The sequence below is a fragment of the Caloenas nicobarica genome, chromosome 35 (assembly GCF_036013445.1).
Source record: "Caloenas nicobarica isolate bCalNic1 chromosome 35, bCalNic1.hap1, whole genome shotgun sequence".
Classification (NCBI taxonomy): domain Eukaryota; kingdom Metazoa; phylum Chordata; class Aves; order Columbiformes; family Columbidae; genus Caloenas; species Caloenas nicobarica.
This window is the reverse complement of record NC_088279.1, coordinates 1,083,507-1,109,069: the sequence shown is the minus strand read 5'-3', so window position 1 is coordinate 1,109,069 and position 25,563 is coordinate 1,083,507. Positions and strand designations below refer to the sequence as shown.

The 25,563-nt window shown below is 61.5% G+C and overlaps 1 protein-coding gene across 4 annotated transcripts in view; it reads right to left on the bottom strand.

Moving 5' to 3' along the window:
- Positions 1 to 22,621, bottom strand: part of DHX16 (DEAH-box helicase 16) — a 38,982-nt gene extending 16,361 nt beyond the window's left edge. For 2 of the 4 annotated variants that reach the window (XM_065654863.1, XM_065654864.1), the window contains exons 1-12: positions 22,389 to 22,621; positions 21,532 to 21,746; positions 19,771 to 19,957; positions 17,250 to 17,306; positions 15,310 to 15,564; positions 11,900 to 12,118; positions 9,772 to 9,951; positions 8,890 to 9,000; positions 7,878 to 7,993; positions 5,985 to 6,195; positions 2,697 to 2,795; positions 965 to 1,117 (exon numbers count right to left, since the gene is read on the bottom strand). In XM_065654863.1, coding sequence (XP_065510935.1) covers positions 965 to 1,117; positions 2,697 to 2,795; positions 5,985 to 6,195; positions 7,878 to 7,993; positions 8,890 to 9,000; positions 9,772 to 9,951; positions 11,900 to 12,118; positions 15,310 to 15,564; positions 17,250 to 17,306; positions 19,771 to 19,957; positions 21,532 to 21,746; positions 22,389 to 22,589 — 2,004 coding nt within the window. In that variant the 5' untranslated portion in view covers positions 22,590 to 22,621. Of the gene's footprint in view, positions 1 to 964; positions 1,118 to 2,696; positions 2,796 to 5,984; positions 6,196 to 7,877; positions 7,994 to 8,889; positions 9,001 to 9,771; positions 9,952 to 11,899; positions 12,119 to 15,309; positions 15,565 to 17,249; positions 17,307 to 18,000; positions 18,009 to 19,531; positions 19,550 to 19,770; positions 19,958 to 21,531; positions 21,747 to 22,388 lie in introns of those variants that run through there. The other 2 variants (XM_065654865.1, XM_065654866.1) reach the window with 2 other exon arrangements.
- Between the last annotated feature and the right edge of the window lie 2,942 nt (positions 22,622 to 25,563).

Genomic DNA, 25,563 nt, shown 5'->3' with positions numbered 1-25,563 from the left:
TTAAACCCTGCCTTAAACTCCACCCCCTTAAACCCTGTCCTAAACTCCACCCCCTTAAACCCAGCCCTAAACTCCACCCCCTTAAGCCCCAGCCTAAACTCCACCCCCTTAAGCCTCACCTTAAACTCCACCCCCTTAAACCCTGCTTTAAACTCCACCCCCTTAAACCCAGCCCTAAACTCCACCCCCTTAAGCCTCACCTTAAACTCCACCCCCTTAAACCCCACCTTAAACTCCACCCCCTTAAACCCAGCCCTAAACTCCACCCCCTTAAGCCTCACCCTAAACTCCACCCCCTTAAACCCCGCTTTAAACTCCACCCCCTTAAACCCAGCCCTAAACTCCACCCCTTAAGCCTCACCTTAAACTCCACCCCCTTAAACCCCACCTTAAACTCCACCCCCTTAAACCCAGCCCTAAACTCCACCCCCTTAAGCCTCACCTTAAACTTCACCCCCTTAAACCCCACCCTAAACTCCACCCCCTTAAACCCCGCTTTAAACTCCACCCCCTTAAACCCAGCCCTAAACTCCACCCCCTTAAGCCTCACCTTAAACTCCACCCCTTAAACCCCACCCTAAACTCCACCCCTTTAAACCCCACCCTAAACTCCACCCCTCAAGCCCCACCTCCTTAAGCCCTGCCCTAAACTCCACCCTTAAACCCAGCCCTAAACTCCACCCCCTTAAGCCCCACCCTTTTAATCCCCACCCTATTCAGCCCCCCTTAAATCCCGCCCCTTAGACCCCACCTCCTTAAGCCCCACCCCTTGCAGACCCCACCCCCTTAAGCCCCACCCCCTTAGACTCCACCCCATTAGACCCCACCCCTTCAGACCCCGCCTTCTTAAACCCCACCCTCTTAAGCCCCACCCCCTTAAGCCCCACCCCTTCAGACCCCGCCCTCTAAGCCCCGCCCCCTCAGACTCCAGCCGCCCTGCCCATCCCTTAAAGGGCCAGCGCACCTTGCGCGCGCCAGGCGGCGTGGGCTGGAAGATCCGCGCCTGCACGTCCGAGGGCAGGTTGGCATAGACGGGCAGCACCAGCAGCTCGGGCAGGCGCGAGCCCAGGCGGCGGCAGCGCTCCTGCAGCAGCTCCACGCACGCCTCGATCTCCTCCTGGGGACACGGGGACATCAGGGGGACATGGGGACATCGGGGGAACATGGGGACATTGGGGGAAATGAGACACACAGGAGGACTGGGGACACAGGGACACGCAGGTGGCAGCTCCTGCAGCAGCTCCACGCACGCCTCGATCTCCTCCTGGGGACACGGGGACATCAGGGGGACATGGGGACATCGGGGTGACATGGGGACACTAGGGACACTGGGGGAATGAGACACACAGGGGGATTAGGGACACAGGGACACGCAGGGACACGGGGACACAGGGACACGCAGGTGGCAGCTCCTGCAGCAGCTCTGCACACACCTCGATCTCCTTCTGGGGACATCAGGGACATCAGGGTGACATGGGGACATCGGGGACATCGGGGGGACATGGGGACATTGGGGGAACTGAGACACACAGGAGGATTGGGGACACAGGGACACGCAGGTGGCAGCTCCTGCAGCAGCTCCATGCACGCCTCGATCTCCTCCTGAGGACACGGGGACATCAGGGGGACATGGGGACATCGGGGGAACATGGGGACATTGGGGGAAATGAGACACACAGGAGGACTGGGGACACAGGGACATGCAGGTGACAGCTCCTGCAGCAGCTCCGCACACGCCTTGATCTCCTCTTGGGGACATCAGGGACATCAGGGGGACATGGGGACATCGGGGGAACATGGGGACACTAGGGACACTGGGGGGAATGAGACACACGGGGGGATTGGGGACACAGGGACACGCAGGGACACGGGGACACAGGGACACGCAGGTGGCAGCTCCTGCAGCAGCTCCACGCACGCCTCGATCTCCTCCTGGGGACACGGGGACATGGGGACATCAGGGGGACATGGGGACATCGGGGTGACATGGGGACACTAGGGACACTGGGGGGAATGAGACACACGGGGGGATTGGGGACACAGGGACACCCAGGGGATGGGGACACAGGGACACGCAGGTGGCAGCTCCTGCAGCAGCTCCACGCACGCCTCAATCTCCTCCTGGGGACACGGGGACATCAGGGGGACATGGGGACATCAGGGGGAATGAGACACACGGGGGGATTGGGGACACAGGGACACCCAGGGGATGGGGACACAGGGACACGCAGGGACACGGGGACACAGGGACACGCAGGTGGCAGCTCCTGCAGCAGCTCCACGCACGCCTCGATCTCCTCCTGGGGACACGGGGACATGGGGACATCAGGGGGACATGGGGACATCGGGGGGACATGGGGACACTAGGGACACTGGGGGGAATGAGACACACAGGGGGATTGGGGACACAGGGACACCCAGGGGATGGGGACACAGCGACACGCAGGTGGCAGCTCCTGCAGCAGCTCCACGCACGCCTCGATCTCCTCCTGGGGACATCAGGGGGACATGGGGACATCGGGGGGACAAGGGACAGACAGGGGACAGGGATGTGCCGGGGGACAGAGACACTGGGGGGACAGACGTGGGGGGACATGAGGATGCTCAGGGGACAGGGGACACCGAGGGGTGTCAGGAAGGGGACAGGGGGTGTCAGGGAGGTGACAGAGGTGACAGAGGTGACATGTGGCACCCACCTGGCCGGTGAGGAAGACCAGGATGTCCCCGGGGGGCTGGGTGACGTGGATCTGCAGAACCGACACCACACACGCCTCCAGGTAATCGGCCTCGGGCGCCTGCGGGGACACGGGGGTGACATCAGCTCCGGTGACATCAGCTCCGGTGACATCAGCACCGGTGACGACATCAGCACCCGTCACATCAGCTCTGGGAGACATCAGCACCCTGTGTCCCTAACTGTCCCCGTGTCCTCTGCTGTCCCCGTGTCCCCCGCTGTCCCTGTGTCCCCCGCTGTCCCCGTGTCCACTGCTGTCCCCCATTGTCCCCGTGTCCCCCGCTGTCCCTGTGTCTTCTGCTGTCCCTGTGTCTTCTGCTGTCCCTGTGTCCCCCACTGTCCCTGTGTCCTCTGCTGTCCCCGTGTCCCCTGCTGTCCCCCACTGTCCCTGTGTCCCCCACTGTCCCCGTGTCCCCCGCTGTCCCTGTGTCCTCTGCTGTCCCCGTGTCCCCCACTGTCCCTGTGTCCCCCGCTGTCCCCATGTCCCCCGCTGTCCCTGTGTCCCCCACTGTCCCCGTGTCCCCTGCTGTCACCCACTGTCCCTGTGTCCCCCGCTGTCCCTGTGTCCTCTGCTGTCCCTGTGTCATTTGTTGTCCCCATGTCCCCCGCTGTCCCCCGCTGTCCCTGTGTCCCCCAATGTCCCCATACCCCCCGCTGTCCCTGTGTCCCCCACTGTCCCTGTGTCCTCTGCTGTCCCCGCTGTCCCTGTGTCCCCTGCTGTCCCCATGTCCCTCGCTGTGTCCTCTGCTGTCCCCGTGTCCCCCACTGTCCTCGTGTCCCCTGCTGTCCCTGTGTCCTCTGCTGTCCTCGTGTCCCCCGCTGTCCTCGTGTCCCCTGCTGTCCACGTGTCCCCTGCTGTCCCCCACTGTCCCTGTGTCCCCCACTGTCCCCATGTCCCCCACTGTCCCTGTGTCCCCCACTGTCCCCGTGTCCCCCGCTGTCCCTGTGTCCCAAATGTCCCCGTGCCCCCCGCTGTCCCTGTGTCCCCTGCTGTCCCCGTGTCCTCTGCTGTCCCCGTGTCCCCCGCTGTCCCCGTGTCCCCTGCTGTCCCCCACTGTCCCTGTGTCCCCCGCTGTCCCTGTGTCTTCTGCTGTCCCTGTGTCCTCTGCTGTCCCTGTGTCCCCTGCTGTCCCTGTGTCCCCCGCTGTCCCCATGTCCCCCGCTGTCCCCGTGTTCTCTGTCCCCATGTCCTCTGCTGTCCCTGTGTCCCCCACTGTCCCCGTGTCCCCTGCTATCTCCCACTGTCCCTGTGTCCCCCGCTGTCCCCATGTCCTCTGCTGTCCCTGTGTCATCTGTTGTCCCCATGTCCCCCGCTGTCCCCGTGCCCCCCGCTGTCCCTGTGTCCCCCAATGTCCCCATACCCCCCGCTGTCCCCATGTCCCCCACTGTCCCCGTGCCCCCCGCTGTCCCTGTGTCCTCTGCTGTTCCCGCTGTCCCTGTGTCCTCTGCTGTCCCCGTGTCCCCCGCTGTCCCCGTGTCCCCCGCTGTCCCTGTGTCCCCCGCTGTCCCCGTGTCCCCCACTGTCCCTGTGTCCTCTGCTGTCCTCGTGTCCCCCGCTGTCCCTGTGTCCTCTGCTGTCCCCGTGTCCCCCGCTGTCCCCGTGCCCCCCGCTGTCCCCATGTCCCCCGCTGTCCCTGTGTCCTCTGCTGTCCCTGTGTCATCTGTTGTCCCCATGTCCCCCGCTGTCCCCGTGCCCCCCGCTGTCCCTGTGTCCCCCAATGTCCCCATACCCCCCGCTGTCCCTATGTCCCCCGCTGTCCCTGTGCCCCCCGCTGTCCCAGTGTCCTCTGCTGTCCCCGTGTCCCCCGCTGTCCCCGTGCCCCCCGCTGTCCTCGTGTCCCCCGCTGTCCCTGTGTCCTCTGCTGTCCCCATGTCCCCCGCTGTCCCCGTGTCCCCCGCTGTCCCTGTGTTCTCTGCTGTCCCCGTGTTCCCCGCTGTCCCCGTGTCCCCCGCTGTCCCGATTTCCCCACTGTCCCTGTGTCCCCCGCTGTCCCCGTGTCCCCTGCTGTCCCCCGCTGTCCCTGTGTCCCCCGCTGTCCCCATGTCCTCTGCTGTCCCCATGTCCCCCGCTGTCCCCGTGTCCCCCGCTGTCCCCGTGTCCCCCAATGTCCCCATGTCCCCCACTGTCCCTGTGTCCCCCGCTGTCCCCATGTCCCCCGCTGTCCCCGTGTTCTCTGTCCCCATGTCCTCTGCTGTCCCCGTGTCCCCTGCTGTCCCCCACTGTCCCTGTGTCCCCTGCTGTCCCTGTGTCCTCTGCTGTCCCCGTGTCCCCCACTGTCCCTGTGTCCTCTGCTGTCCCCGTGTCCCCCGCTGTCCCCGTGTCCCCTGCTATCTCCCACTGTCCCTGTGTCCCCCGCTGTCCCCGTGTCCCCCGCTGTCCCTGTGTCCTCTGCTGTCCCCGCGTCCCCCGCTGTCCCCGTGTCCCCCGCTGTCTCCCACTGTCCCTGTGTCCCCCGCTGTCCCCGTGTCCCCCGCTGTCTCCCAGTGTCCCTGTGCCCCCCGCTGTCCCTGTGTCCTCTGCTGTCCCCGCTGTCCCTGTGTCCCCTGCTGTCCCCATGTCCCTCGCTGTCCCCGTGTCCCCCGCTGTCCCCGTGCCCCCCGCTGTCCCTGTGTCCCCCGCTGTCCCCGTGTCCCCCGCTGTCCCTGTGTCCCCTGCTGTCCCCGTGTCCCCCGCTGTCCCCATGTCCCCCACTGTCCCTGTGTCCTCTGCTGTCCTCGTGTCCCCCGCTGTCCCTGTGTCCTCTGCTGTCCCCGTGTCCCCCGCTGTCCCCGTGCCCCCCGCTGTCCCTGTGTCCCCCGCTGTCCCCGTGTCCCCCGCTGTCCCTGTGTCCCCCACTGTCCCTGTGTTCTCTGCTGTCCCCATGTCCCCCACTGTCCCTGTGTCCCCCGCTGTCCCTGTGTCCTCTGCTGTCCCCGTGCCCCCCGCTGTCCCCGTGTCCCCCGCTGTCCCTGTGTCCCCCACTGTCCCTGTGTTCTCTGCTGTCCCCGTGTCCCCCGCTGTCCCCATGTCCCCCGCTGTCCCGATTTCCCCACTGTCCCTGTGCCCCCCGCTGTCCCCATGTCCCCTGCTGTCCGCGCTGTCCCTGTGTCCCCCGCTGTCCCCATGTCCCCTGCTGTCCCCGTGTCCCCTGCTGTCCCCGTGTCCCCCAATGTCCCCATATCCCCCGATGTCCCCGTGCCCCCCGATGTCCCCTTGCCCCCTGACGTCCCCATGTCCCCCGATGTCCCCGTGTCCCCATGTCCCTGTCACCTTGGTGTAGTAGATGTCCACGGGGAAGCGCCTCCCGGGCACACGGAACACGGGCGCGTCGCCGAAGAAGGTGGAGAAGCGCTGGGTGTCCATGGTGGCCGAGGCCACCAGCACCTTGAGCTGCGGCCGGAACCGCGCGACGTCCTTGAGCAGCCCCAGCAGCACGTCCGTGTGCAGCGAGCGCTCGTGGGCCTCGTCCACCATCAGCACGCTGCGGGGACACCGGCGTCAGGGACGGGGGACACAGGGGACACGGGGGGACAGGGGGACATCAGGGGACGTGGGGACACTGGGGGATATGGGGACATCAGGGGATGTGGGGACATTGGGAGATACAGGGACACGGGGGGACAGGGGGACATCAGGGGACATGGGGACACTGGGGGATATGGGGACATCAGGGGATGTGGGGGCATTGGGAAATACAGGGACACGGGGGGACAGGGGGACATCAGGGGACGTGGGGACACTGGGGGATATGGGGACACTGAGGGATATGGGGACATCGGGGGATAGGGGGACACAGGGGCATATGGGGATACTGTGGGACATGGGGACATCGGGGGATATGAGGACACAGGGGGACATGGGGACACTGGGGGATATGGGGACACAGAGGGACATGGGGACACTGGGGGACATGGGGACATCGGGGGATATGAGGACACAGGGGGATATGAGGACACAGGGGGATATGGGGACGTCAGGGGATGTGGGGACATTGGGAGATACGGGGACACAGGGGGACATGGGGACACTGGGGGATACGGGGACACAGAGGGATATGGGGACACAGGGGAACATGGGGACACAGGGGGACATGGGGGGATATGGGGAGACAGAGGGATATGGGGACACAAGGGGACATGGGGACACTGGGAGACATGGGGACACGGGGGGATATGGGGACACGAGTGGATATATGGGGACACAGGTGGACATGGGGACACTGGGGGATATGGAGACACTGGGGGATATGGGGACACAAGGGGACATGGGGACACAGGGGGACATGGGGACACGAGGGGATATGGGGACACAGGGGGACATGGGGACACTGGGGGATATTGGCACACAGGGGGACATGGGGACACTGGCGGATATGGGGACATGGGGACACAGGGGGATATGAGGACATGGGAATACGGGGACACTGGGAGATATGGGGACACAGGGGGACATGGGGACATAGGGGGACATGGGGCAATATGGGGACATTGGGGGATATGGGGACATCGGGGGATATGGGGACATCGGGGGATATGGGGATATCGAGCGATATGGGGACACAGGGGGACATGGGGACATCAGGGGACACGGGGACATCAGGGGGACGTGGGAACACATAGGGACATGGGGACACAGGGGGACATGGGGACACCAGGGACATCAGCGGACGTGGGGACACATAGGGCCATGGGGACACAGGGGGACATGGGGACATCAGGGGACACCAGGGACATCAGCGGACGTGGGAACACATAGGGACATGGGGACACAGGGAGACATGGGGACACCAGGGACATCAGGGGATATGGGAACACATAGGGTCATGGGGACACAGGGGGACATGGGGACACCAGGGACATCAGGGGACATCAGGGGGACGTGGGAACACATAGGGCCATGGGGACACAGGGGGACATGGGGACACCAGGGACATCAGGGGATATGGGAACACATAGGGCCATGGGGACACAGGGGGACATGGGGACACCAGGGACATCAGGGGACGTGGGGACAAGCGTGTCACCTGTATGACACCAGGTCGGGCTCGGTCGGAAACTCCCGCAGCAACAACCCTGTGTCCCCATTACCCCCAATGTCCCCCACGTCCCCATTGCCCCCATCGCCCCGCCGTGTCCCCGATGTCCCCGTTGTCCCCAGTGTCACCTGTATGACGCCAGGTCGGGCTCGGTCAGGAACTCCCGCAGCAACATCCCGTCCGTCATGTACTTGAGCACCGTGCGCTCCGACGTGCAGTCCTCGAAGCGGATGCTGTACCCCACCTGGGGACAAGGGACGCGTCACCCTGGCACCCCCGGGCCCCCCCAGCTGTCCCCAGGGTCCCCAAGGTCCCCCCGGTGTCCCCAAGGTCCCCCTGGTGTCCCCCGGCTTCTACGTTCTCCTGGGGGGTTCTGGGGTGGGGACGCGTCACCGGTGTCCCGTGGGGTCCCCAAGATGGGGACGTGTCCCCTGGGGTCCCCTAGGACGTGTCCCCCAGGTCCTCCTGGTGTCCTCATGTCCCTCCCTGCGTCCCTCCCCACATCCCCCCCGTGTCCCTGTGTCCCCACGTCCCTGTCACCTCATTGCCCAGCTTGGTCCCCATATCTCCCCTGTGTCCCCGCTCCTGTCCCCCTGTGTCCCCGTGTCCCTGTGTCCCCATGTCCCTGTGGCCCCATGTCCCCCCGCGTCCCCAGCTCCCTCCATGTCCCCCATGTCCCCGTGTCCCTGTGTCCCCGCCATGTCCCCAGCTCCCCCCATGTCCCCCGTGTCCCCATGTTCCCCGCCGTGTCCCCATATCTCCCCCGTGTCCCCATGTCCCCCCGTGTCCCCATGTTCCCCCATGTCCCCCCGTGTCCACATGTCCCCATGTCCCCCCATGTCCCCAGATCCCCCCATGTCCCCCATGTCCCCCATGTCCCTGTTGTCCCCATGTCCCCCCATGTCCCCGTGTCCCTGTCGCCTCATTGCCCAGCTTGATCCCCATATCTCCCTTGTGTCCCCATGTCCCCCTGTGTCCCCATATCCCCGTGTCCCCCCGCGTCCCCATGTCCCCATATCCCCATGTCCCCCTGTGTCCCCATGTCCCCCCCGTCCCTCCCCATGTCCCCATGTCGCCCCACGTCCCCATGTCCCCCCGTGTCCCTCCCCGTGTCCCCATGTCCCCCCGTGTCCCCGTCACCTCGTTGCCCAGCTTGGTCCCCATCTCCAGGGCCACCCTGGCGGCCACGCTCATTGCGGCCACGCGTCGCGGCTGCGTCACCCCGATCTTCTGCCCCCCCCGCGTGTAACCCTGGGGACGAGGGGGGGACACGGGGTCACAACGGGGGGACAGACCTGCCCTGACCCCCCCAGGGCCCCCCAGTCCATCCCAGTTTCCCCAGTGACCTCCTCATGCAGGTACTGGGGGATCTGGGTGGTTTTCCCTGATCCCATCTCCCCATCACCCCCAAACCCCCTCTATCCCCCCAAATTTCCCCGTTATCCCCCCTTTATCCCCCCAATCAACACCCCAGTGCATCCCAGTGCTCCCAGTACCTCCTGGTGCAGGTACTGGGGGATCTGGGTGGTTTTCCCGCAGCCCGTCTTGCCATCACCCCCAAACTCCCAAACCCCCTTTATCCCCCAAATCCCCCCATTATCCCCCCCAAACCCCCATTTATCACCCCAAAATCCCCCCTTTATCACCCCCCAGGACCCCCCAGTCCATCCCAGTGCTCCCAGTACCTCCTCATGCAGGTACTGGGGGATCTGGGTGGTTTTCACTGATCCCATCTCCCCATCACCCCCAAACCCCCTTTATCCCCCAAATCTCCCCATTATCCCCCCCAAACCCCCATTTATCACCCCAAAATCCCCCCTTTATCACCCCCCAGGACCCCCCAGTCCATCCCAGTTTCCCCAGTGACCTCCTGGTGCAGGTACTGGGGGATCTGGGTGGTTTTGCTGGATCCCATCTCCCCCAAATCCTCCCGTTATCCCCCCCAAACCCCCATTTATCACCCCAAAATCCCCCCTTTATCACCCCCCAGGACCCCCCAGTCCATCCCAGTGCTCCCAGTACCTCCTCGTGCAGGTATTGGGGGATCTGGGTGGTTTTCCCGCAGCCCGTCTCCCCCTCGATCACCAGGATCTGGTGCTCGGCGATCGCCGCCAGCAGCTGCTCCCGGAACGGGAAGATGGGCAGAGCCTGGCGGGCGCGCTGGGCCGAGTGCCACCGCGAATCGGGGACCGGGACCTCCTCCTGGGGACACGGGGACACCCCAGGTCACCTCGGGTCACCTACAGCCACCCCAAGTCACCCCAGGTCATCCCAGGGTCCCCATGGTCCCCGGCGTGTGTGCCAAGTGCCATCGCGCCTTGGGGACCGTCACATCACCCTGGGGGGACAAATAGGGTCAGCTGGGGACGCCTGGGGTCACCACAGGTCAGCTGGGGTCACCTCGGGTCACCCCAGGTCATCCCAGGGTCCCCATGGTCCCCAACACGTGCACCAAGTGCCACTGTGCCTTGGGGACCGTCACATCACCCTGGGGGGACAGGGGGACAAATGGGGTCAGCTGGGGACACCTGGGGTCACCACAGGTCAGCTGGGGTCACCTGGGGTCACTCAGAGCCACCCCAGGGTCACCCCAAGTCACCCCAGGGTCCCCATGGTCCCCAACATGTGCACCAAGTGCCACTGTGAATCGGGGACCGGGACGTCCTCCTGGGGACATGGGGACACCCCAGGTCACCTCGGGTCAGCTGGGGTCACCTCAGGTCACCCACAGCCACCCCAGGGTCACCCCAGGGTCCCCATGGTCCCCAACACGTGTGCCAAGTGCCACTGTGCCTTGGGGACCGTCACATCACCCTGGGGGGACAGGGGGACAAATGGGGTCAGCTGAGGACACCTGGGGTCACCTCAGGTCAGCTGGGGTCACCTCGGGTCAACCAGAGCCACCCCAGGGTCACCCCAAGTCACCCCAGGGTCCCCAAGGTCCCCAGCATGTGTGCCAAGTGCCACTGTGCCCTGGGGACCGTTACATCATCTTGGGGCAACAGGGGGACAAATGGGGTCAGCTGGGGACACCCCAGGTCACCTCGGGTCAGCTGGGGTCACCTCAGGTCACCCACAGCCACCCCAAGTCACCCCGGGTCACTCCAGGGTCCCCATGGTCCCCAACACGTGCGCCAAGTGCCACTGTGCCTTGGGGACCGTCACATCATCTTGGGGCAACGGGGGGACAAATGGGGTCAGCTGGGGACACCTGGGGTCACCACAGGTCAGCTGGGGTCACCCTGGGTCACCGTGGGTCCCCTAGAGCCACCCCAAGTCACCCCAGGGTCCCCAAGTCCCCAGCACATGTGCCGAGTGCCACCGCACCTCGGGGACCGTCACCTCATCCTGGGGGGACATCGGGGTGACACGGCTCAGCTGAGGACACCTCAGGTCACCTGGGGTCACCTCAGGTCACCCCGGGTCATCTGGGGTCAGCACAGCGTCACCCCGGGGTCCCCACGTCCCCCGGCACGTGCACCAAGTGCCACCGTGTCTCAGGGAGCGGTGTCACCTCCTCCGGGGACACGAGGACGCTGCGGGTCACCTCAGGTCACCCCCAAACCCCCCCACCTTTTGGGGTTCAACCCCCCTGAGCCACGTGGAGCTCACGAACCGGATCATCTCCAAACACCCCAAATCCCCCCAAAACTCCCCAAAATCCCCCTTTATCCCCCCAAAATCATTTATCCCCCCCCAAATCCCTTCCCAGGACGCCCCCCCGAACCCCCAGGACCCCCCAAACCCCCAGGTCCCCCCAAACCCCACAACCTTTTGGGGTTCAATCCCCCTGAGCCACGCGGAGCTCACGAACCGGATCATCTCCAAACACCCCAAATCCCCCCAAAACCCCCCAAAATCCCCCTTTATCCCCCTTCAAATCCCCCTTTATCCCCCCAAACCCCCTCCCAGGACACCCCCCCAAACCCCCAGGATGCCCCAAACCCCCAGGTCCCCCCAAACCCCCCCACCTTTTGGGGTTCAATCCCCCCGAGCCGTAAGGAGCTCACAAACCGGATCATCTCCAAACCCCCCAAATCCCCCCCAAACCCCCCAAAATCCCCCTTTATCCCCCCAAATCCCCTCCCAGGTCGCCCCCCCAAACCCCCAGGACCCCCCCAACCCCCAGGACCCCCCCAAACCCCCCCACCTTTGGGGGTTCGGTCCCCTCGAGCTGCGCGGAGCTGACGAACTGGATCATCTCGTCGTCCTCCAGCACGAAGTCGTAGTTCTTGGGGGGCGGGCGGTCGCGCGCCCCGAATTTGAGGGCGGCCGCCCCGATCCTCTCCTCCTCCCAGCGCCGCTGCTCGTCCCGCGGCGCCGCGGGGTCCTCCCCGCCCGCAGGGGGCTCCTCGCGCTCCGGGATCGTCTGGGGGGGACGGGGCGGGGTCAGGGGGGGACCCCAAAATGGGGAGGGGGACGAGGGGGGTGGGGGGGAAAGGGGGATTTGGGGGGATTTGGGGGATAAGGGGGATTTGGGGGATTTGGGGGATAAGGGGGATTTGGGGGGATTTGGGGGGGAAAGGGGGATTTGGGGGGATTTGGGGGATAAGGGGGATTTGGGGGATTTGGGGGATAAGGGGGATTTGGGGGGATTTGGGGGGGAAAGGGGGATTTGGGGGGATTTGGGGGATTTGGGGGAAAAATGGGATTTGGGGGGCAAAGGGGGATTTGGGGGATAAGGGGGATTTGGGGGGATTTGGGGGATTTGGGGGGAAAGGGGGATTTGGGGGGATAAGGGGGATTTGGGGGGAAAGGGGGATTTGGGGGATAAGGGGGATTTGGGGGGATTTGGGGGATTTGGGGGGCAAAGGGGATTTGGGGAGATTTGGGGGGAAAGGGAGATTTGGGGGGATAAGGGGGATTTGGGGGATAAGGGGGATTTGGGGGGATTTGGGGGGAAAGGGGGATTTGGGGGGATTTGGGGGGATTTGGGGGGAAAGGGGGATTTGGGGGATAAGGGGGATTTGGGGGGATTTGGGGGATTTGGGGGGCAAAGGAGATTTGGGGGGATTTGGGGGGAAAGGGGGATTTGGGGGGATAAGGGGGATTTGGGGGGATAAGGGGGATTTGGGGGGATTTGGGGGGAAAGGGGGATTTGGGGGGATTTGGGGGGATTTGGGGGGAAAGGGGGATTGGGGGGATAAGGGGGATTTGGGGGGCAAAGGGGATTTGGGGGGATTTGGGGGGAAAGGGGGATTTGGGGGGATTTGGGGGGAATGGGGGATTTGGGGGGATTTGGGGAATAAGGGGGATTTGGGGGGATTTGGGGGGGAAAGGGGGGATTTGGGGGGATTTGGGGGGATTTGGGGGATTTGGGGGGAAAATGGGATTTGGGGGGCAAAGGGGGATTTGGGGGATAAGGGGGATTTGGGGGGATTTGGGGGATTTGGGGGGATTTGGGGGGATTTGGGGGCAAAGGGGATTTGGGGGGATTTGGGGGATTTGGGGGGGAAAGGGGGATTTGGGGGGATAAGGGGGATTTGGGGGGAAAGGGGGATTTGGGGGGATAAGGGGGATTTGGGGGGATTTGGGGGCAAAGGGGGATTTGGGGGGATTTGGGGGAATTTGGGGGGAATGGGGGATTTGGGCATAAAGGGGATTTGGGGGGATTTGGGGAACAAGGGGGATTTGGGGGGATTTGGGGGATTTGGGGGGATTTGGGGGGATAAGGGGGATTTGGGGGGGAAAGGGGATTTGGGGGGATTTGGGGGGAAAGGGGGATTTGGGGGCAAAGGGGCATTTGGGGGGATTTGAGGGGATAAGGGGGATTTGGGGGATAAGGGGGATTTGGGGGGATTTGGGGGCAAAGGGGAATTTGGGGGGGAAAGGGGATTTGGGGGGATTTGGGGGGAAAGGATGATTTGGGGGGATTTGGGGGGCAAAGGGGATTTGGGGGTAAAGGGGATTTGGGGGGAATGGGGGGAAAGGGGAATTTGGGGGATTTGGGGGGCAAAGGGGGATTTGGGGGATAAGGGGGATTTGGAGGATTTGGGGGGATTTGGGGGCAAAGGGGGATTTGGGGGGATTTGGGGGATAAGGGGGATTTGGGGGAATTTGGGGGGATTTGGGAGATAAGGGGGATTTGGGGGGATTTGGGGGATAAGGGGAATTTGGGGGGATTTGGGGGGCAAAGGGGATTTGGGGGGATTTGGGGGGAATGGGGGATTTGGGGGGATTTGGGGAATAAGGGGGACTTGGGGGGATTGGGGTGATAAGGGGGATTTGGGGGGATTTGGGGGGCAAAGGGGATTTGGGGGATTTGGGGAATAAGGGGGATTTGGGGGGATTTGGGGGGCAAAGGGGATTTGGGGGGGATTTGGGGGATAAGGGGGATTTGGGGGGATTTGGGGGGATTTGGGGGGGAAAGGGGATTTGGGGGAATTTGGGGGGAATGGGGGATTTGGGGAACAAGGGGGATTTGGGGGGATAAGGGGGATTTGGGGGATAAGGGGGATTTGGGGGGATTTGGGGGGAAAAGGGGGATTTGGGGGGCTAACGGGGGCCTGGGCAAGATTTTGGGGGGATAAAGAACAAATTTGGGGGCCGGGGGGGTCCTGGATGCGACAGGAGGGATTTTGGGGCCATAAATGCGGATTTTGGGTCCATAAAGGCGCATTTTGGGTCAGTAAAGGTGCATTTTGGGGCTGTAAAGGTGGATTTTGGGTCAGTAAATGCAGATTTTGGGTCCGTAAGGGGGACTTTGGGTCTGGATAGGCGGATTTTAGGTCAGTAAAGGTGGATTTGGGGTCAGTAAAGGTGGATTTTGGGTGCATAAAGGTGGATTTTGGGTCTGTAAGGGCAGATTTTGGGTGCGTAAGGCGGATTTTGGGTGCGTAAAGGCAGATTTTGGGCGCGTAAAGGCAGATTTTGGGTCTGTAAGGTGGATTTTGGGTGCGTAAAGGTGATTTTGGGTCAGTAAAGGTGGATTTTGGGTCTGTAAGGGTGGATTTTGGGTGCATAAAGGCGGATTTTGGGTGCGTAACGGCAGATTTTGGGCACGTAAAGGCAGATTTTGGGTCTGTAAGGGCAGATTTTGGGTCAGTAAAGGCAGATTTTGAGTCTGTAAGGGTGGATTTTGGGTGCGTAAAGGCGGATTTTGGGTGCATAAAGGTGGATTTTGGGTCTGTAAGGGCAGATTTTGGGTGCGTAAGGCGGATTTTGGGTGCGTAAAGGCGGATTTTGGGTGCGTAAAGGCGGATTTTGGGTCAGTAATGGCGGATTTTGGGTCTGTAAAGGCGGATTTTGGGTCAGTAAGGTGGATTTTGGGCGCGTAAAGGCGGATTTTGGGTCTGTAAGGTGGACTTTGGGTCAGTAATGGCGGATTTTGGGTCTGTAAAGGCAGATTTTGGGTCTGTAAAGGCAGATTTTGGGCGCGTAAAGGCGGATTTTGGGTCAGTAAGGTGGATTTTGGGTGCGTAAGGGCGGATTTTGGGTGCGTAAGGGCGGATTTTGGGCGCGAAAAGGCAGATTTTGGGTGCGAAAAGGCAGATTTTGGGCGCGAAAAGGCGGATTTTGGGCGTGTCAAGGCGGATTTTGGGTGCCGGCGGTGCTGCCCACCTTGTCGCGCCGCTCCTCGGGTATGCGGTACCGCTGGCTCTTCTCCATGCGCTCCCGCTCCCCGGCGCGCTGGTACTCGCGCGCCAGGTCCCGCAGCAGCCGCTTGCGCTGCAGCTCGCGCCGCTCAGGCAGCGACAGCGACTCCTCCCCGAACAGCTGCTCCTCGTCCTGGATCTCGGCCTCCAGCTCCTCCAGCTTGTCCTGCTCGCGCTTCGCCAGGTACTCGCGGCGGGAGCGTTTGCGGAGCTCAGGGACCTGCGGGGAAACGGAGTGAGGGGGGTGGATGGGGATGGGTGGGGATGGATGGGGATGGATGGATGGAGGGATGGGGATGGATGGGGATGGATGGATGGGGATGGATGGATGGGGATGGATGGATGGGGATGGGTGGGGATGGATGGATGGGGATGGATGGGGATGGGTGGGGATGGGTGGGGATGGGTGGGGATGGGTGGATGGGGATGGATGGGGATGGGTGGGGATGGGTGGGGATGGATGGGGATGGATGGGGATGGGTGGGGATGGGTGGGGATGGGTGGGGATGGGTGGGGATGGATGGATGGGGATGGGTGGGGATGGGTGGGGATGGATGGGGATGGATGGATGGGGATGGATGGGGATGGGTGGGGATGGGTGGGGATGGGTGGGGATGGATGGATGGGGATGGATGGGGATGGGTGGGGATGGGTGGGGATGGGTGGGGATGGATGGGGATGGATGGGGATGGGTGGGGATGGGTGGGGATGGGTGGGGATGGGTGGGGATGGGTGGGGATGGGTGGGGATGGATGGATGGGGATGGGTGGGGATGGGTGGGGATGGGTGGGGATGGGTGGGGATGGGTGGGGATGGGTGGATGGGGATGGGTGGGGATGGGTGGGGATGGGTGGGGATGGGTGGGGATGGGTGGGGATGGGTGGGGATGGGGATGGGTGGGGATGGGTGGGGATGGGTGGGGATGGGTGGGGATGGATGGGGATGGATGGGTGGGGTTGGGTGGGGATGGGTGGGGATGGGTGGGGATGGGTGGGGATGGGTGGGGATGGGTGGGTGGGGTTGGGTGGGGTTGGGTGGGGTTGGGTGGGGATGGATGGGGATGGGTGGGGATGGGTGGGGATGGGTGGGGATGGATGGGTGGGGATGGGTGGGGATGGGTGGGGATGGGTGGGGATGGATGGGGATGGATGGGGATGGATGGGGATGGATGGGTGGGGTTGGGTGGGGTTGGGTGGGGTTGGGTGGGGATGGGTGGGGATGGGTGGGGATGGGTGGGGATGGGTGGGGATGGATGGGTGGGGTTGGGTGGGGTTGGGTGGGGATGGGTGGGGATGGGTGGATGGGGATGGATGGATGGGGATGGATGGATGGGGATGGATGGATGGGGATGGATGGATGGGGATGGATGGGGATGGATGGATGGGTGGGGATGGATGGGGATGGATGGGGATGGGTGGGGAAAGAAATGGGGAAAGGAATGGGAAAAGATTGGGAAATGAATGAGGAAAAGAATGGGAAAATGAACGGGAAATCCAATGGGAAATCCAATGGGAAAATCCAATGGGAAACACAATGGGGAATTGACTGGGAAAATGACTGGAACTGAACGGGCAGGGACTCATGGTCGGAGCGTTTGTGGAGCTCCAGGGTCTACAGAGAAATGGGGAAATAACTAGAAAATACATGGGAAATTGAACGGGAGAGAAATGGGAAATGAACAGGAAATCCTACGGGAACTGAACGGGCAGGAACTCGCAAAGAAAAACATCAAAAATCAAAGGAAAAATTAAAACCAGTCGAAAGAAAAACCAGAAGGGAAAGGAAAACGGAAAGTCAGACCAGGAATGGAAAATCGAAACCAAAGAGGGGGTCAAGAAGAAAGAAGCAATAGAAAGGACTGTGGATTGGGGGGATTTGGGGAATTTGGGGGGGTTTGGGGCTCACCATCTTTTTTTGATCCTCCTCAGCGATTTTGAGGCGTTTCTGGGCTTCTTCGTAGGCCTGGGGGGGGAAAGGGGACCCCAAATTTCAGCTGAGACCCCAAAACCCACCCAGGGCCCCCAAATTCCACCCAAATTCCCCCCAAAGCCCCAGGACCCCCCCAAAGCCACTCAGGGACCCCCTTAAATCCCAACCACAGGCTCTAGTTCTTCCCCCAGAGACCCCAAATCCCCCCAAAACCTCCCCAAAACCCCCCAGATCTCAGGGGACCCCTCACCTTGTTTTCGGGGTGCCCCAGGTGCCATATCCAGTCCCGGTCGCACCCAGAGACCCCAAAACCCCCCAAATCGCCCCAAAACCTCCCCAAAAATCCCACAAATCCCCCCCAGATCTCAGGGGACCCCTCACCTTGTTTTTGGGGTGCCCCGGTGCCATATCCAGTCCCGGTCGCACCCAGAGACCCCAAATCCCCCCAAATCCCCCCAAAACCCCCCAAGACCCCCCAGATCTCGGGGGACCCCTCACCTTGTTTTCGGGGCGCCCCAGGTGCTGTATCTGGTTCTGGTCGCACCCAGAGACCCCAAATCCCCCCAAAACCTCCCCAAAAATCCCACAAATCCCCCCCAGATCTCAGGGGACCCCTCACCTTGTTTTCGGGGTGCCCCGGTGCCATATCCAGTCCTGGTCGCACCCAGAGACCCCAAATCCCCCCAAAACCTCCCCAAAACCCCCCAGATCTCAGGGGACCCCTCACCTTGTTCTCGGGGTGCCCCGGTGCCATATCCAGTCCTGGTCGCACCCAGAGACCCCAAATCCCCCCAAATCCCCCCAAAAATCCTGCAAATCCCCCCCAGATCTCGGGGGACCCCTCGCCTTGTTTTTGGGGCGCCCCGGTGCCATATCCAGTCCCAGTTGCACCCAGAGACCCCAAATCCCCCCAAATCCCCCCAAAACTCCCAGGACCCCCCAGATCTCGGGGGACCCCTCACCTTGTCTTTGGGGTGCCCTGGTGCCATATCCAGTCCCAGTCACACCCAGAGACCCCAAATCCCCCCAAAACCTCCCCAAAAATCCCACAAATCCCCCCCAGATCTCAGGGGACCCCTCACCTTGTTCTCGGGGTGCCCCGGGTTCCATATCCAGTCCCAGTCGCACCCAGAGACCCCAAAAACCCCCAAATCCCCCCAAAACCTCCCCAAAAATCCCACAAATCCCCCCCAGATCTCGGGGGACCCCTCACCTTGTTTTCGGGGTGCCCCGGGTTCCATATCCAGTCCTGGTCACACCCAGAGACCCCAAATCCCCCCAAAACTCCCAGGACCCCCCAGATCTGGGGGGCCCCTCACCTTGTTTTCGGGGCGCCCCGGGTGCTGTATCTGGTTCTGGTCGCACCCAGAGACCCCAAATCCCCCCAAATTCCCCCCCAAACCCCCCAGATCTCGGGGGACCCCTCACCTTGTTTTCGGGGTGCCCCAGTGCCATATCCAGTCCCGGTCGCACCCAGAGACCCCAAAACCCCCCAAATCCCCCCAAAATCTCCCCAAAAATCCCACAAATCCCCCCCAGATCTCGGGGGACCCCTTGCCTTGTTTTTGGGGTGCCCCGGTGCCATATCCAGTCCTGGTCACACCCAGAGACCCCAAATCCCCCCAAATCCCCCCAAAACTCCCAGGACCCCCCAGATCTGGGGGGCCCCTCACCTTGTTTTCGGGGTGCCCCGGGTTCCATATCCAGTCCCGGTCGCACCCAGAGACCCCAAAACCCCCCAAATCGCCCCAAAACCTCCCCAAAAATCCCACAAATCCCCCCCAGATCTCGGGGAACCCCTCGCCTTGTTTTTGGGGCGCCCTGGTGCCATATCCAGTCCCAGTCGCACCCAGAGACCCCAAAACCCCCCAAAACCTCCCCAAGAATCCCACAAATCCCCCCCAGATCTCGGGGGACCCCTCACCTTGTTTTCGGGGCGCCCCGGGTGCTGTATCTGGTTCTGGTCACACCCAGAGACCCCAAATCCCCCCAAAACCTCCCCAAAACCCCCCAGATCTCAGGGAACCCCTCACCTTGTTTTTGGGGTGCCCCGGTGCCATATCCAGTCCCAGTCGCACCCAGAGACCCCAAAACCCCCCAAAATCCCCCCAAACACCCCAGATCTCGGGGGACCCCTCGCCTTGTTTTTGGGGTGCCCCGGTGCCATATCCAGTCCCAGTCGCACCCAGAGACCCCAAAACCCCCCAAAAACCCCCCAAAACCCCCCAGGACCCCCCAGATCTCGGGGGACCCCTCACCTTGTTCTCGGGGCGCCCCGGGTGCTGTATCTGGTTCTCGTTGTATCCAGAGACCCCAAATCCCCCCAAATTCCCCCCAGAACCCCCCCAGATCTCGGGGGAGCCCTCGCCTTGTTTTTGGGGCGCCCCGGTGCCATATCCAGTCCCGGTCGCACCCAGAGACCCCAAAACCCCCCAAATCCCCCCAAAACCTCCCCAAAAATCCCACAAATCCCCCCCAGATCTCGGGGGACCCTCGCCTTGTTCTCGGGGCGCCCCGGGTGCCGGGTGCGGTCGCGGTCGCGCCGCCGCAGCCGCTCGGCGAAGGCGTCGCGCTCGGCCAGGTCCCGCAGCCGCTCGCGCTCCGACGCCTCCCACTCGGCCTCGGGCTCCTCGGGGGGCTCGGGGGGCTCCTCGGGGGGCTCCTCGGGGGGCTCCGCGCACCCGCTGTGGGGAGAAGAACCCCAGAAACGGCCCCGTTTTGAATCAGCGGCGGGTTTTGGGGGGTTCCGGAGAGGGGTTGGAAGGTAAAGGGGTTTCAAAAGGGGAGGGGGGGGAAGGAGGGACCCCCGGAATTTGGGGGGGCCCCTAAAATTGGGGGGGACCCCAATACCCAGGAGGGGTGGGAGGGAACCCCAAGACCCCCAGAATTTGCGGGGGCCCCTAAAATTGGGCGGGACCCCAATACCCAGGAGAAGGGATAGGAGAGAACCCCAAGACCCCCAGAATTTGGGGGAGACCCCAAGGGGAGAGGAGGGGATGCGGAGAGCCCCAGAATTTGGGGGGGACTCAAAAACTGGGGGGACCCCAATACCCAGGAGAAGGGGTAGGTGAGAACCCCGAGAACCCCAAGACCCCCAGAATTTGGGGGGACCCTGATAATGGGGGGGACCCCAACACCCAACAGGACCCCCAGGGGACAGGAGGGACCCCAAGACCCCCAGAATTTGGGGGAGACCCCAAAAACAGGGGGGGACCCCAATACCCAGGAGAAGGGGTAGGAGGGAACCCCAAGACCCCCAGAATTTGGGGGGAGACCCCAAAACCAGGGGGGGACCCCAATACCCAGGAGGGGTGGGAGGGAACCCCAAGACCCCCAGAATTTGGGGGGGATCCCAAAAACTGGGGGGACCCCAATATCCAGAAGGACCGCAAGGATCCATGGTGACCCCCAAGGGGCAGTAGGGACCCCAAGACCCCCAGAATTTGGGGGGGACCCAAAAACTGGGGGGACCCCAATACACAGGAGGGGTGGGAGGGAACCCCAAGACCCTCAGAATTTGGGGGGACCCTGATAATGGGGGGGACCCCAACACCCAGAAGGGTTGGGAGGGAACCCCGAGACCCCCGGAATTTGGGGGGAGACCCCAAAAACAGGGGGGGACCCCAATACCCAGGAGGGGTGGGAGGGAACCCCAAGACCCCCAGAATTTGGGGGAGATACCAAAAACTGGGGGGGACCCCAATACCCAGAAGGGGTGGGAGGGAACCCCAAGACCCCCAGAATTTGGGGGGGATCCCAAAAACTGGGGGGACCCCAATATCCAGAAGGACCGCAAGGATCCATGGTGACCCCCAAGGGGAGGAGGGACCCCAAAACCCCCAGAATTTGGGGGGGACCCAAAAACTGGGGGGACCCCAATACACAGGAGGGGTGGGAGGGAACCCCAAGACCCCCAGAATTTGGGGGGACCCTGATAGTGGGGGGGACCCCAATACCCAGGAGGGGTGGGAGGGAACCCCAAGACCCCCAGAATTTGGGGGGAGACCCCAAAAACAGGGGGGGACCCCAATACCCCGAAGGGGTGGGAGGGAACCCCAAGACCCCCAGAATTTGGGGGAGATACCAAAAACTGGGGGGGACCCCAATACCCTGAAGGGGTGGGAGGGAACCCCAAGACCCCCAGAATTTGGGGGAGATACCAAAAACTGGGGGGGACCCCAATACCCAGGAAGGGTGGGAGGGAACCCCGAGACCCCCAGAATTTGGGCCGAACCCCCGATGGGCGACGCCGACTCACGTTGGCGCGGAGGCCCCGGCGGGCTCGGGGGACTCGGGGCGTCGGGGGCGCAGGTGGCGGCGCCGGGCGGCGGCCATGGCGGGGGCGGGGCCTCCGTGCGGCTCCTCCTCCTCGTCGCTCTCCACCAATCGGTAGCGGCGGTTGCGCAGCTGCAGCTCCAGCGCCGCCCGCTCGGCCGCCCGGGCCGGGGGCTCCGCCGGGGCCTCCCGCGGCACCTGGGGGCGGGGACAGCTCGGGACACGCCCCCCCTTTGGCCACACCCCCCCCACACACACTGGCCACGCCCACTGCGAAGGCGACCCTCTCATTGGCTCATTGAGGCCCGCTGCTGCGTGGCCACGCCCCTTTTCTCCCGGGAAGACACGCCCACACCGGCCAGCAGGCCACGCCCCCCCAGCTGCTAAGCCACGCCCCCAGCTGCCCCAAGCCACGCCCCCACCAAGCCACGTCGTCCACTGCTAAGCCACGCCCCCCGCTAAGCCACACCACCACCAATTCGCAAGCCACGCCCCCCAGCCACGCCCCCGCCTGCCGCCAGGCCACGCCCCCACCGACCCCAAGCCACACCCCCGCCGCTAAGCCACGCCCCCTCCAGCCACGCCCCTGCCTGCCGCCAGGCCACGCCCCCACCGGCACAAGCCCCGCCCCCGCCTGATAAGCCACGCCCCTCTCCAGCCACGCCCCCTGCTAAGCCACGCCCCCGCCTGCACAAGCCACGCCCCCACCGACCCCAAGCCACGCCCTCGCCTGCCGCCAGGCCACGCCCCCCACCGGTTCCCAAGCCACGCCCCCCCCCCCGCCGGTAAGCCACACCCCCACCGGCACAAGCCCCGCCCCCGCCTGTAAGCCCCGCGCACCTTTCCCCACAGCTCCCGCGCGAACTCGCGGACCCGCGGCTCCTCGGCCCGCAGCGCCTCCGTCTCCCGCAGCCGCTCCAGCAGCTCGTCCGGGCTGCGGCTCCGCCGCGCCAGCGCCACCAGGAAGGCGGGGACGTGGCGGCCGCTCATCCCCAGCAGCGCCTGCAGCTGCGCGGACACCCAGCGCTCCAGCGCCGCCATGGCCGCCGCTTCGCCTTCCCGGCCCGGCCGCCGTACGGGCGGGCGGCCAATCAGCGCGCTCGGCCGCCGCGCCCGGTCACGCCCCCTGCCCGTGCCGCGCATGCGCGGCGCCGTAATGACGCGTGGAGCCGCGCGGCTCAAACAGGAAAACGCGCCCCCCTGAAAAAAAGGGGAAAAAAAAAAAAAAAAAAAAAAAAAAGCCGAACGGAAAAAAAAAAACAAAACACGAAGAAACGGATAAATTAAAAAAAAGGAAATAAAACGAAGGAAGAAAAAAAAAAGGAAAATAAAACGAAGAAACAAAAAAAAAGGAAATAAAACAAAGAAACAAACAGAAAAAAGGAAACAAAACAAACAAAAAAAGAAAATAAAACAAAAACAAAAAAAAGAAACTAAAGCAAAGGAAAAAAAAGAAAATAAAACAAAGAAACAAAAAAAGAAGAAAAAACCCAAAGACATTTTAAAAAAGAAAATAAAACAAAAAAACAAAAAAGAAAATAAAACAAAGAAACAAAAAAAAAGAAAATAAAACAAAGAAGCAAAAAAAGAAAATAAAACAAAAAAAAGAAAATAAAACAAAAACAAAAAAAGAAAATAAAACAAAAACCAAAAAAAGAAAATAAAACAAAAAAACAAAAAAAGAAAATTAAAAAAAAGAAAATAAAACAAAGAAACAAAAAAAGAAAATAAAACAAAGAAGCAAAAAAAAGGAAATAAAACAAAGAAACAAACAGAAAAAACAAAATAAAACAAACAAAAAAGAAAATAAAACAAAGTAACAAAAAAAACACATGAAAAAAACCCAAGGAAACAAAAACCTGAAGGAATAGGAAAAAAAGCCAAATAAAACAAGCAAACAAAAAAGAAAATAAAACTAAGAAGCAAACGAAAAGAAGAAAACAAAACAAAGAAACAAAAAAAAACCACAGAAAAAACCAAAGAAGCAGCAAAAAAACCACGAAAAAAACCCAAGAAACAAAAAAACACCCAAACGAGAAAACCTGAAGAAACAGGAAAAACCCCAAACAGTAAAACCCTAGAAACAAACAAACAAAAAAACAAAGAAACAAAAAAAAAAAAAAGAAAAAACCCAAAGAAACGAAAGAAAATCCAAACCAAAAAAACAAAGAAACAAAAAAAACCCAAAAAACCCACAAAGAAACAAAAAAACCCGAAACAAAAAAACAAAGAAACAAAAAAAAACCCACGAAGAAACAAAAAAAAAAACCAAACGAAAAAACCCGAAGAAACAAAAAAACCCGAAGAAACAAACAAACAAAAAAAAAACGAAAAAAGCCAAAGAAAGAGAAAAAAAACCCAAATGAAAAAACCCAAGAAACAAAAAACCCCAAACGAACGAACGGACCAACCAACCAGCGAAAAACCCCAAAACCACCAATAAAACAACCCGATCAAACGAAAAAAAAAAACAAACAAAAAGCCCCGCAAACTAAGAAACCAAACCGACAAAAACACGCAACGCGAAAAAACGAAGAACACAAACAAGCACAAAAAAATCCACCCAACCAAACCAAACGGAAAAAAAAAACCAAGCCCGCAAAACGACCCAAAAGAGCCCGCGGGCAAGAACGCCAAAACCTTTGGTGCCACTTGTCACCTTTTATTGTCGCTTGTCGCGATTACGGCGAGGCCGAGCGGCGGCAAGGCCTCAGGCTGCGTCGCCACGGCAACGGGAGCAGGCCTCAGGCTGCGTTGCCATGGCAACACGAACAGGCCTCAGGCTTCGTCACCATGGCAACACGAACAGGCCTCAGGCTTCACTGCCATGGCAATGGGAGCAGGCCTCAGGCTGCGTTGCCATGGCAACAGGAGCAGGCCTCAGGCTTCGTTGCTGTGGCAACAGGAACAGGCCTCAGGCTTCGTCACCATGGCAACACAAACAGGCCTCAGGCTTCACTGCCATGGCAATGGGAGCAGGGCTCAGGCTTCGTCGCCATGGCAACACGAACAGGCCTCAGGCTGCGTTTCCACGGCAACGGGAGCAGGCTTCAGGCTTTATTGCCACGGGAATGGTAGGCCTCAGGCTTCATCGCCATGGCAACATGAACAGGCCTCAGGCTTCGTCACCATGGCAACACAAACAGGCCTCAGGCTGCGTTGCCGTGGCAAGGGGAGCAGGCCTCAGGCTGCGTTGCCATGGCAACAGGAACAGGCCTCAGGCTTCATCGCCGTGGCAACACAAACAGGCCTCAGGCTTCATCACCATGGCAAGGGGAGCAGGCCTCAGGCTTCGTTGCCATGGTAACACAAACAGGCCTCAGGCTTCATCACCGTGGCAAGGGGAGCAGGCCTCAGGCTGCGTTTCCATGGCAACAGGAGCAGGCCTCAGGCCGCGTTGCCATGGCAACATGAACAGGCCTCAGGCTGCGTTTCCACGGCAACGGGAGCAGGCCTCAGGCTTTATTGCCACGGGAATGGTAGGCCTCAGGCTTCATCGCCATGGCAACATGAACAGGCCTCAGGCTTCGTCACCATGGCAACATGAACAGGCCTCAGGCTTCATCGCCATGGCAACACAAACAGGCCTCAGGCTTCGTCACCATGGCAAGGGAAGCAGGCCTCAGGCTGCGTTGCCATGGCAACATGAACAGGCCTCAGGCTGCGTTTCCACGGCAACGGAAGCAGGCCTCAGGCTTCATTGCCATGGGAACGGTAGGCCTCAGGCTTCATCGCCATGGCAACAGGAGCAGGCCTCAGGCTGCGTCGCCGTGGCAACAGGAGCAGGCCTCAGGCTGCGTCGCCGTGGCAACAGGAGCAGGCCTCAGGCTTCATCGCCATGGCAACACGAACAGGCCTCGGGCTGCGTTTCCACGGCAACGGGAGCAGGCCTCAGGCTTTATTGCCACGGGAACGGTAGGCCTCAGGCTGCGTTGCCATGGCAACAGGAGCAGGCCTCAGGCTTCATCGCCATGGCAACGGGAGCAGGCCTCAGGCCTCGGCCTCCATTTCTCCT